The following is a 13087-nucleotide window of genomic DNA, read 5'->3' as shown; positions in this document are numbered from 1 at the left end:
ATATTATTTTTTATAGTTAATTAATTAGTTAATGATGTGTAAAAAAAATCAGAGATCAGAACGAACCTGTGATATCTCTTTTTGCTTTATCAAGGTGAAGATATTTATAATTACTTTGCATATGTTTCCTTGGCAACTGATCCAGGTTTGTTTCAGCCCCAGTCTTCATTTATAATGCAAACCGCACAACTGTTGCCCTTTTCTTTTTTCTTTTTTTACAGATGCCTGGAAATGTCTGTAACCCCCTCCCGGCAAGCTCTTTGTTTCAGTCAGCAGAATGGAGTGTAAATTGGTTTCATGAGTCTGTTTTTGCCTTGTTCTATACAGGATTGGCCATTTGTGTCTGCAGGCAACAATCAAGTGCAAGACAGTCAAACTGAACAACTGCACCTCAGCAACAAAAATAGAACCCAAAAATAATACTATGTGCAGGATGCATACTGTTAAAAACATATGATTATATAATAGACTAATAAGGCATGTATAATCAACACAGAAATAGTAAGAAGAGTATTCTTTTCAAAACATAATCCAAATTGATGTAAAAATTCAGTCTTTTGGCAGTCTGATCAAACAATAAATCAGATGTTTTATTTTATGCAATGCAATTCAATGCACACCTAGTAGATACATACATTCTGAACATGAGTGACGGTGCTTCTGAATTCCTGTAGGGAGCAGCATTTCACAGCAAACTATAATGATCAACTCCATGTTAAAATATATATATATAATGTAAGTATTTCCTTTTAGCATCACGTCATCCAAGTTTGGACAGAATGATGTTTGCAAATACACGTATGTATATGTATGTGGGTGTATAAATGACTAAACCATTTACCCAATAATACTATTACTAATAGCCTACTTAATGTAGAATTATTACATACATAAAATAGTAATTAAGTATATTAACTATTTAACAATGGTGTAAATTACACTCTAAAAAATGCTGGGTTTAAAACAACCCAAGTTGGGTTGAAAATGGACAAACCCAGCAATTGGGTTGTTTTAACCCAGCGGTTGGGTTAAATGTTTGCCCAACGTGCTGGGTAGTTTTATTTAACTCAACTGTTGTATAAAAATGACTGTATTGCTTGCTTAAAATGAACCCAAAATATGCTGGAAATTAACATTTATTAATGTTTAATAAATGAGCATTTATTAATAAGATAATGAATAATAAACAATAATAGTATTGACACAAAAAATAATTAGACAATTAATAACACTAATAATTCATTATTTAATTCATATATGTGTGTATTTGATGTATAGTAGTATAAATAATAAATGTATTAAATACAAAAATATTTTATATTAATTAAATTATATGCACACATGAGTATTAACTGTTGATATTATTATTAAATACAAATACATTCTTATAAATGTAAATATTTAATAGGAATTTGTATTTGTATTGTATCTAATAATATAATAAATTAGTAAAACAAATACATTAAAATATCGATATATTAAATAACTATGAATATTTTATTTTTAATGTATTTTTATTAATTTATTATTAGTGCTGTCAAAACGATTAATTGTGATTAATCACATCCAAAATAAAAGTTTGTTAACATAATATACTGTATGTGTGTGTGCTGTGTATATTTATTATGTGTATATAAATACACACACATGCATGTATTTATTTAACACAAATTATATATATTTATATAATGTAAATATTTCTTAAATATATACATAATAAATATACAGAGCACACACACACACACACACACACACACACATATGTTAATAAACTTTTATTTTGGATGCGATTAATCGCCATTAATTGTTTGACAGCACTATTTATGATATAAATTATTAATACAATTCATAAAAAATATTACTACTTTTTTAAAAAGTGGGTAATGACATAAATAATAGTTTAGTCATCTGTAATTCAGTACAGATAAGTTGCTCCAGATATTTTCAGCATTCAATAACAAACCGTCGTCCTGTTTGAATTATTTACTACACTGTAAAAAATGACCGTGATTTTAACAGTAAAAGACTGTAAAAATGCTGCGGTGAAAAACTGTTGATTGGTTTACAGAAAGTTTCCGTACTATATACGGTGAATAACTGTAATAGATCTAATGGTACATTTAATGTAATTTTACGGTAAAATACCGTTAAATTCACAGTTTTTGGAAGTGAAAAATAACAATTCATTGTAAAATTTACAGTGAAAAACCGTAAATTGACATTCCCACAATTCCCTGCGTGACACTTCACATTTGATATATTTTCGTTGAAATAACTCTGTTTCTTCTTAGTTTTTCTCATTTTTTTCTAATCAGTTATGTACATTAGGGTTTTATGTTACATCTAATGTTGTTAAATTAATGTTTATTGCATTTTTAAAATTTCATGCATGTTACCATGATGGTGTTTAGTGTGTGTGTGAATGACACTGTGTGCACCTTCTATATATTAGTATTGTGCTTCTCAGCTTGTGGAAAAGCTGCTTGTGATGAACTTTGATTCATCATGTGACTCTCATCACCACTGTGTTTGGTGACTGTCAGTGTATTATAAAGGTACAAAACAGATATTAGTACTTCATTAGGTTAGTAAATTAACATTATATCAGTTAATGAAATACGTTATTTTACCGTAAATTTAACAGATTTAAAATGTAAAATTCACATGTAACTCCGTAAGTATGTTTACGGTTTGATGTCATTTTTACAGTATTGTTCTGGTAACCACAGCTGCCGGTATTTTTCCGTAGAAACAACGGGATTTTTTTTTACAGTGTACGGTGAATAACTGTAATAGATCTAATGGTACATTTAATGTAATTTTACGGTAAAATACCATTAAATTCACAGTTTTTGGAAGTGAAAAATAACAATTAATTGTAAAATTTACAGTGAAAAACCGTATATTGACATTCCCACAATTCCCTGCGTGATACTTCACATTTGATATATTTTCGTTGAAATAACTCTGTTTCTTCTTAGTTTTTCTCATTTTTTTCTAATCAGTTATGTACATTAGGATATTATGTTACATCTAATGTTGTTAAATTAATGTTTATTGCATTTTTAAAATTTCATGCATGTTACCATGATGGTGTTTAGTGTGTGTGTGAATGACACTGTGTGCACCTTCTATATGTTAGTGTTGTTCTTCTCAGCTTGTGGAAAAGCTGTTTGTGATGAATTTTGATTCATCATGTGACTCTCATCACCACTGTGTTTGGTGACTGTCAGTGTATTATAAAGGTACAAAACAGATATTAGTACTTCATTAGGTTGGTAAATTAACATTATATCAGTTAATGAAATACGTTATTTTACCGTAAATTTAACAGATTTAAAATGTAAAATTCACATGTAACTCCGTAAGTATGTTTACGGTTTGATGTCATTTTTACAGTATTGTTCTGGTAACCACAGCTGCCGGTATTTTTCCGTAGAAACAACGGGATTTTTTTTACAGTGTAAGTCACAACCAGATTTTAGCCTCATGCGAGAGGTGGAAGATGACTTTATGACCTTAGTACCTGTCCATCAATGTGAGTAAGGCAGCAGGAGAGAGAGAGACAGACAAACATAGGGCTGAATGGATAGACGGAGATGGACTCAGAAACACAGGCCTCTTTTGTGCAGCTTGATTGAAATTCTGGGGCTTTTGGAGTCACAGGCCATTCTAGAGCTGTGGCCAATTAGGAAGTTGGGAAACCAGGGGTCTGTGTCTGGTTGAGCTAAGGAAGAAGTGTTTTTTCGGGAGAGAATGCCATGAGAGAGCACTCAAACACAGCTGAGTGACATATCCTAAAGTCTCCTCAGGTTTTTAATGGGTCAGCGCCAGCCAGAATAAAGATTTCCACCAACCACGGGCATCAAAAATGGAAAAAACGATACAAAAATATGCAGGAGAAAATGAGTTGTACCTCGCAAAGAAAAATGTTTCCTATTTTGAGCCTTATATTAACCTCTCTGTGTTTGTGTGGACGCTCTGTAGATGGCAGTAAAACACTCTCGCACAGGGATGGATGTGTTTTATACGCTCACACTGTCTATCACTCACTCCCAGGCTTGTGTACGGCTTTTATTTATGATAACTGGGTAATAAAGACACTCTGTTCTTCTCTCTTATATTGAAACACAAAGATTGTAAAGGATGCTGTTGCTTACACGCATCCATATGGCTTCCTTATGCAGTGATCTATGCTTTAAAATCGAGGGCAGCGTTATTGTCAACCACTGAATGTGTCCGGAAATTACTTGGTACCCAGGAAATATATGGCTTTGACAGTTGCCTTGGCAGTTAAGGACATGCTTGCTGAGAAAGTTGTTTGTAGCACTGCAGTTTGCTAAACAAATAAATAAATAAATAAATAAAAATAAAAAAGTAAAAATAATAATTATCCCTATAATATAATATATTATAATACCTATTTTTTTATAAAAAATATTATTATGGTTATTTATTTTTCCCTACTTTTTATAACAATTATTATTATTATTATTATTATTTTAACAATTTTCCCATAATAATAGTACTACTACTAATAATAATAATTTTTATTATTATTATTGTTGATGTTACTTAGGCTATTAAATGTATGTACTTAAAATATATATTTACACAATTCTCACAATTAATCATATCCTTTTATTCAAAACGTTATTGCAACCTCCTTTTGCCAAGATAACAGCTCTGAGTTTTCTCCTATAATGCCTGATGAGTTTGGAGATCACCTGACAAGATATCATAGACCATTCCTTCATGCAGAATCTCTCCAGATCCTTCAGATTCCCAGCTCCATGTTGGTGCTTCTTCTCTTCAGTTCACTCCACTCATTTTCTTTAGGGTTCAGGTCAGAGGACTGGGCAGACCATGGCAGGAGCTTGGTTTTGTGTTCAGTGACATATTTTTGTGTTTTGATGTTTGTTTTGGATCATTGTCCTGATGGAAGATCCAATCACGACCCGTTATATGACTTCTAAAAGGGACAGTCAGGTTTTGATTGTTTTATCTGTTGGTATTTGATAGAATCCATGATGTCATGTATCTGAACAAGATGTCCAGGACCTCCAGCAGAAAAATAGGCCCACAAGATTGGGGGGAGGGATCTCTACATAACCAACCTAATCTCACGGTAATTCGTATGTATTTTACGAGGTGTCTAATTCATACGAATTCGTACGACCTCACCTTGTTTTTTGCAAAATCGTACATATTTTACGAGTTGCCAAATTCGTATGAATTCGTACGAATGACCTACCCCTAACCCCAAAACCTACCCGTCACTGGGGTTTATGAAAAATCATATGAATTCGTACGAATTAGCCACCTCGTAAAATACGTACGAATTGGTCGTGAGATAGCGTTTGACATAACCGGAAATCGGAGGGGAGGTGCTGAAAAAGTTCTCGATGATGTCAGCAGAACAGGAAAGTTGTTTCAGAAGCAGAGATTATTAAATTCTGATAAATATTACGCAAACATTTTTATTTGGAGTAGCCTAACATGTACAACCAAGAATATAGGCCTATTAAGAAAAGAAAAAAGAAAAAATCAAGCACATCACCTGTAAACGAAATAATTTACAACCAATTTCACCTCAGTTTTTTTGCAAGAACACTGACAAAAAGCTCGTGTTACAAATATAAAACCTTTTATGCCAGTATTTACATGTTCATTCATATGCATATCTGCCAGCTCCGCCCACATCTTAGAGAATACAAATGCATTTCTAAGTGTTAAAGTAGGCTATCTAGTGCTCATTCTTGTTGTTTTGCATATGTTTAGCAGCTTTACGCATTGTCTTAATGAACCTAAAATGTTGTGCAAATTATTCAAGAAAACGCCACAGAGCATCATGGGCAATCCTGGAAATGTTGTCAGGCCAAAAAAAAAAAAAAAAAAAATCATAGCAAAGAGACTCCTCCGCTCATTTCCTAAAAATCTCATTTTGAATTAGCTTCATACCAAATGAAAAGGAAAACCAAATTTCGGTGCGTTCCACATCTGAAAGCTCATTAATTGCAGATGTTTTCGCGCTTAGACGCGCTGACGTGCTAGAGCTGGATGTTTCACACGTTCTGTGGCGCCAAGGACACCTGCTAAGATTTGAAGACAAACATGGCAAAACTGCATTAAACCGCGAGTTTATTGCATCATTGCGTGTCTGCTGGCGTGCCCGAGTCCCTTTTGAGTGGAGGCAATGAATTCATCCACTTTAAAAGGCAGCGGACTTGGCCTCCATTTCTTTTGTATCAGCATAATGGTGCAAGAAACCAACAATCGCAAGGCTTTAGTGCCAGCACTTCTTGTTACATCTTGTAAAACCCAGATAAAGGCATCAAAAAAAAAACCTCTACCAGATCAACTAGCTGCCAGAAACGTGTTCCTGAATCAGAATGATAGAATTCGATTTCACGGAATTACAGCTTTGGTTTCGAGTCACGTGCATAAAGCAACAGGCGGGTTCTTGAGGTGATTTGGTTTTCTTGGCGTGGGACTTTATGGTGTAGCTAGTATTTTATAGTTTGTTTTCCAAGAGTTGTTTTCAGCGCCTCGAGTTGAAATCGATACACCCAAACCTGTGGGCCCCATGAGACCCCAGAGAACGAAAGACTGACGGAGGTGGTCTGCTTTTACGACAGTTGGAATAATGATTCCGTATGGCTTGGATTTGTTGAGGGGTTTTATGTACACTGAACTAGCTGTTACCTCTGGACTTTGGTGGTCAGTCTCTAAGTTTATGTTATGAATAATTCAGAATGATTTCAGAACTGTCCTTCACTCATACACACACTCATATTTAGGCTACCAGAAAGATCAGTTCGTTTTAGATCTATCTATCTATCTATCTATCTATCTATCTATCTATCTATCTATCTATCTATCTATCTATCTATCTATCTATCTATCTATCTATCTATCTATCTATCATTTGTTTGTTCTATCATTCTGTCTGTTGTTCTGTCTATCGTTCATTCTATCTGCCATTCGTTCTGTTTATCTCTATTCTTTCTTTCCTGCCTTCCCTCTTTAGTCCATTATGCTTTCTTCTTTTCTTCTGTCATCATCCAGCCATCCTTTCTTTCTCGCATTGTTTGTTTTCTTTCTTACTTTCTTTTCTTTTTCTTTCTTTTACATCTGTTGTCTTTGCATCCATTGTCCTTCCTTCCTCTGCTTCATCCTTTCTGTATATTTTCCTTCATCCTTTTTATTCTGTATCCTCTCTCTCTATCCCCCTCTCTCCTTCAGTCATCCTTCATCTATCTATCTATCTATCTATCTATCTATCTATCTATCTATCTATCTATCTATCTATCTATCTATCTATCTATCTATCTATCTATCGACAGTGTGTAAAATAATCAGTATTGTGATAGGGTTCTCTCTCTCTCTCTCTCTCTCTCTCTCTCTCTCTCACCCCTACCGTTGTCCTATCGCCCGTCTCTCCCTCTCTCCCTCCCATCCTACCTTGTTATCCTCAAACGGAGGCGCACGCAGTCCGTGTTGTCCGTACAGTCACACACGCACGCACACACACCTGCGGGAGGAGCTGCGCTGCGGAGCGGAGCTTAGCGCTGCGCGGCGTGAGACTGGCTTCGCTCACACTCAACTTGGGCATCATCATCATCATCATCGGCGCTGGCGGATAACGGATCTGCTCGGGACTACATCCAGCCACGATGTCCGACTTTATTTTGGCATTTCTGAGCATGTCGGGATTAATTCTGCTGGTTAAAACGCTGACAGTGGCTGGAGTTGAGCAAGGTAAGACATTTCAAACTCCGCTTTATTACAGTATATTTTTATTTATTTAAATGTATTAAAATGTTAATAAGTATTTTAGCATAAATAGGCTAGGTATTAACTATTGAAATAAAACTTTTGGATATGTTAGGAAGTATCTATCTATCTATCTATCTATCTATCTATCTATCTATCTATCTATCTATCTATCTATCTATCTATCTATCTATCTATCTGTCTGTCTGTCTGTCTGTCTGACAATCTATCTCTTTTTTCTTTACTTATTACATGATGTGTAACTGAGAAAGAGCCCTGGCTGACTGAAAAGTCAATAAACCTGTCAGTTAAATTACTTTTTTATTTGTAGAAGTTGTAGTTGAAGAAAATGGTTTTAAAGTTGTAAAAGTAAATATTTTTAGAGACCTTTCTCTGATGGTTCTTACACACTCCTTTATCAAGAACCATCTTTCAGGCTCTATATGTTTCTTTGGAGATGATAAAAGTTCTTGCAGTTGAGGTTTCTGGAGTACCCCAACAATGCACATTTTGGATGTCTGCCTTATTTGAAACATCGGATTTATTTCATCAGATCATTAGTAGAAGCTCCAAGACCTGAACTGGGTGTGTCAGATAAAGAAGAAAAGAAACGTAGAAAATTATAAAATGCAGTTCCGGGATCATCCAGGACCAGAATTGCATCCACATTTGAATGAACTAGAGGATATAAAGTTGTTTGTATAGGATATAATGTTAGAGCTAAAAAATATTATATATATATATATATATATATATATATATATATATATATATATATATATATATATAAATCTCCATTTGCAATAGTTTATGGTTTAACTCTGGTATGAGTGTCATTTTTTAATAAAAGCATCTGGCTGCGATCATCTGCTAAACTGTGACTCCCTGGTGGCTTTTAAATGTGGTGTCATCTTTGTGTTTTATTAGGAATAATAATGCAGTGCGTATGTGTTGCACTGATCCATCAGATGCAGATAACAGAAATGACAGCACAACTATGAACAGTTTAATAGGCATAAGAGCAAATGCAACCCAATGATTCATCATTAAAAGGTATCACAGATTCCTTAAACTGGCAACCAAACCCACAATTACCTCAACTAGATATTTTATTAACCCTCATTTATAGTTTGAAGATGTTTGTGACTGTTTTAATAGTTGTTTTTTAACATTAAATATCAGATTTATTCTTTATTCTTGATAATATCCTTCAAACGTCCTCTAAGAAAAATGATAAATTGATTTTCCATCTGCTAAATTTCTCTAATTGACCAAGTTTTGAAAAAACTTTGCCTAATTTGTGATCCAACAAAGGGTTTCAGTAATATCTGAATGATGCTTTTGGACTGCATTTTCATACAAATCTCAACAGAACATGAGGATTGACTTGAAAATAGATTTACTGTCCATGTTGAGAGAAACATTTCATGTGGGGTTTGATACAAAGGTGTGTAAAGTTTATTAAGCAGCCAGACATTCAATAAACTGTAGACAAAATATGGTTCCCATAAACAAATCAACCAGCGCAACAAGTGCAGCTCCCTAAGGGCTCCATTACTGCAAACCAAAAACATTAATGGCCTATAGACTGAATACTGTAGTGTGGTAAATGTGTCTGTGCAAGTGTAATGTTGGCTAGATATTTCCTTTTGGATTGTATATCAATCTGCCGGATAGAAATATGTCATATTATTAAAGGATTAGTTTACCCAAAAATGAAAATTATGTCATTAATGACTCACCCTCATGTCGTTCCAAACCCGTAAGACCTCCGTTCATCTTCGGAACGCAGTTTAAGATATTTTAGATTTAGTCCGAGAGCTTTCTGACCCTCCATTGAAAATGTATGTACGGTATACTGTCCATGTCCAGAAAGGTAATAAAAACATCATCAAAGTAGTCCATGTGACATCAGAGGGTTAGTTAGAAGTTTTTGAAGCATCGAAAATGCATTTTGGTCCAAAAATAACAAAAACTACGACTTTATTCAGTATTGTATTCTCTTCCGGAATCCTTTCCATTGAATTGATTCCATTTAATTGATTCCATTGAATCCTTTCATCTGTCGGCATTGGTACTTCATTGTTTTTGGCGATTAAGACATCCGCGACATGCACACCTACGCACCATTTTAAAAAATATAGCAATACCAAAATACAAACAATGTAGAATAGCTTGAATGTACCGTGCGTCTCCCTCAGACTGTAAACAAAGCTCGGGCGCACCAGATAACACGTCAGCAGCGTCACTGCGGAGTCGTGAACCTGGATTGACAACAGACCCGGAAGAGAAGACAATGCTGAATAAAGTCGTAGTTTTTGTTATTTTTGGACCAAAATGTATTTTCGATGCTTCAAAAACTTCTAACTAACCCACTGATGTCACATGGACTACTTTGATGATGTTTTTATTACCTTTCTGGACATGGACAGTCTACCGTACATACATTTTCAATGGAGGGACAGAAAGCTCTCGGACTAAATCTAAAATATCTTAAACTGTGTTCCGAAGATGAACGGAGGTCTTACGGGTTTGGAACGACATGAGGGTGAGTCATTAATGACAGAATTTTCATTTTTGGGTGAACTAACCCTTTAACACTAGACCAGAACAGATTTGTGTTCCATTTGATACATAATGTGATTGTGGAGCACAATCATTGTGCTTGTTTTGTAAGAGTTTATCTTCAGCCAAACTGCCTCATTGTTTGGATGAAATTTTGCAACATGGCAAACAGGAATTAGATTTCTTTTAAATGGAATCAGGTGGCGTTGTGGTTCAGGTGATAATTTTGGCTTTGATGATTCTGGAAACAATTTCAGGTTAAAAAAGGGGTACATTTATGTAAAGAATGAGGATTTTGGAATCACACGTGTGAATGATAGCTATCTGGGCTGTTGGGTTGGTTAAGAATGCTGTTTTCCTGGGATAGGTCTTTGTTGAATGTGAGCGGTGTATTACATTTTTTGTATTTGTTCAAGACTCATGATTCAGCTGTGCTTGATTTCTGTTTTGGCTGTGTGGATCTAGTTACCACAGTTTGGTCTTGGTTTTATAATCCATTACTGAAGTGAAATGATGCTTATTTTTAGTAATGTTCATTCGATTTTGGGTGTTTAGCTTAATTAAACAGATCTTAAAATGACCGCAATTTCATGTGAAGTCGGAGTACTTGTTTTTGAGAACAAATTGTTTGCACATGTGCCTAAGGGTCAGGACTATTTATCATTAGGCCATAGTGTTACATTTTTTCCAAAATAGATGGTTCATAGCTCAAAAACAGCCGCAATGTTAGATGGCATTGGCGGTGGAACCAAAATATGTCTTTGGAGTAATAAAGTGCAAACATGTTTTGATAATAAAGCATCTGGCAGATTCAAATGTGAAAAAGTTTTTGTGTGTGACAGTACCAGTCAAAAGTTTTGGAAACCTTACTATTTTTAATGTTTTTGAAAGAAGTTTCTTATACTCATCAAGCCTGCATTGATTTGATCAAAAATACAGAAAAATAAAATTTTAATAAAATACTATTTATTTCTGTCATGCAAAGTTGAATTTTCATTAGCCATTACTCCAGTAATTCAGTGTCACATGAACCTTCAGAAATCATCCTAAAATACTGATTTATTATCAATTTTGGAAGCAGTTGTGCTGCTTAATATTTTTTTATAACCTGTGTGATTCAAGATACTTTGATGAACAAAAAGTTAAAAAAAAGAAAAAAAAGAACAGCATTTATTTAAAATAGAAATCTTTTGTAACAATATTCAAAAGTTTGGGGTCAGATTTTTTTCCTTTCTTTTTTTGAAAGAAATTAATATTTTTATTTCAAAATTAATATTTTTATTCAGCAAGGATGTATTAAATTGATAAAAAAAAGTGATTTATATTGTTAGAAAATATTTCTATTTTGAATGAACTTTTTATTCATCAATGAATCCTGAAAAAAGTATCACAGGTTTCAAAAAAATATCAAATGTTTTCAACATTGATCATAAATCATCATATTATAATGATTTCTGAAGGATCATGTGACACAGAAGACTGGAGTGAGATGTTGTGTGATGAATTCAGTTTTGCATCACAGAAATAAATTACATTTTAAAGTATATTAAAATAGAAAACATTTATTTTAAATTGTAAAAAATACACAATATTACTGTTTTTTTCTGTATTGTTGATCAAATAAATGTTGAGCATAAGAGATTTCTTTCAAAAACATTAAAAATAGTGGTGTTTCCAAACTTTTGACCGGTACTGCATGTTTGCCTTATATTTGAAATAATATACTATATGTGAAATAAGTAAAATATGGTAAAGATTACTTAAAGGGTTAGTTCACCCAAAAAATGAAAATTATCCCATGATTTATTCACCCTCAAGCCATCATAGGTGTATATGACCATCTACTTTCAGACGAACACAACTGAAGTTATATTAAAATATATCCTGGCTCTTCCAAACTTTATAATGGTAGTGGAAGATTTCGAAGCCCAAAAAAGTGCATCCATCATAAAAGTAATCCATACGACTCCAGGGGGTTAAAGCAATTGTTCACTTTAAAATGAAAATTACCCCATTATTTATTCAACAAGTCATCCTAGGTGTATAGGACTTTCTTCTTTCAGACAAATACAATCAGAGTTATATTAATAATTATCCTGACGCATCCAAGCTTTATAATGGCAGTGAACGGGACCAACAAGTATGAAGCCTTCTGAAGCGAAGCGTTGCAGTTGTGTAAGATAAATATCCATATTTGACACAAGTCAAATAACTAGCTTCCGCCAGACCACCTTCCATATTCAGCTTACAAAGAAAGTGTAACGCCTCTTGCAGTTCAAAACGCTTACACTACGTCCTACACCTTCCATAGTCAACTTACGTACGCTTTTTCATTAGTTGAATACGGAAGGCGTTCTGGTCATCATCCGGCAGACTTGTGTGTCGTGTTCATTGACGGTCCACCTGGAAACAAATGCTGCCGTCGATCCCCCTCATGGAAGAACTCTGTTGTGTTTACAACTGTGACAATGAGCATTTATCAGGATCAACTAAACGCTGGATTTGTGAAGTTCGCTGCTGCATTGTTGCAGTAAACTTGCACAACGTTCTTGAATGAATCATTTATTAGATGCATGCCGGTCTGTTATTGTAGGAATGCCGACATTACATTTTCACGCCCCTAAACATGACGCGAACAAAGCGAACTGTGATTGGTTGTGTTACATGTCAGTCAAATGTCCTCTTGGGCAGTCCTCGGCCAATGAAAGCTGCAATAGAGTCCAGACCTTCTGCTGTCAGTCTGAAG

The 13087-nt window shown here is 34.3% G+C and overlaps 1 protein-coding gene across 1 annotated transcript in view; it reads left to right on the top strand.

Annotated features, from left to right (window-relative positions):
* The first annotated feature begins 7457 nt into the window (after window positions 1-7457).
* Window positions 7458-13087, top strand: part of lrp1ba (low density lipoprotein receptor-related protein 1Ba) — a 306610-nt gene continuing 300980 nt past the window's right edge. The window contains 1 exon segment of the mRNA XM_048163800.1: window positions 7458-7761. Coding sequence (XP_048019757.1) covers window positions 7677-7761 — 85 coding nt within the window. The 5' untranslated portion in view covers window positions 7458-7676.

Source organism: Megalobrama amblycephala, linkage group LG2 (genome assembly GCF_018812025.1).
Source record: "Megalobrama amblycephala isolate DHTTF-2021 linkage group LG2, ASM1881202v1, whole genome shotgun sequence".
Taxonomy (NCBI): Eukaryota; Metazoa; Chordata; class Actinopteri; order Cypriniformes; family Xenocyprididae; genus Megalobrama; species Megalobrama amblycephala.
The sequence above is the reverse complement of the archived record's forward strand: the minus strand, read 5'-3'. Positions and strand labels throughout refer to the sequence as shown.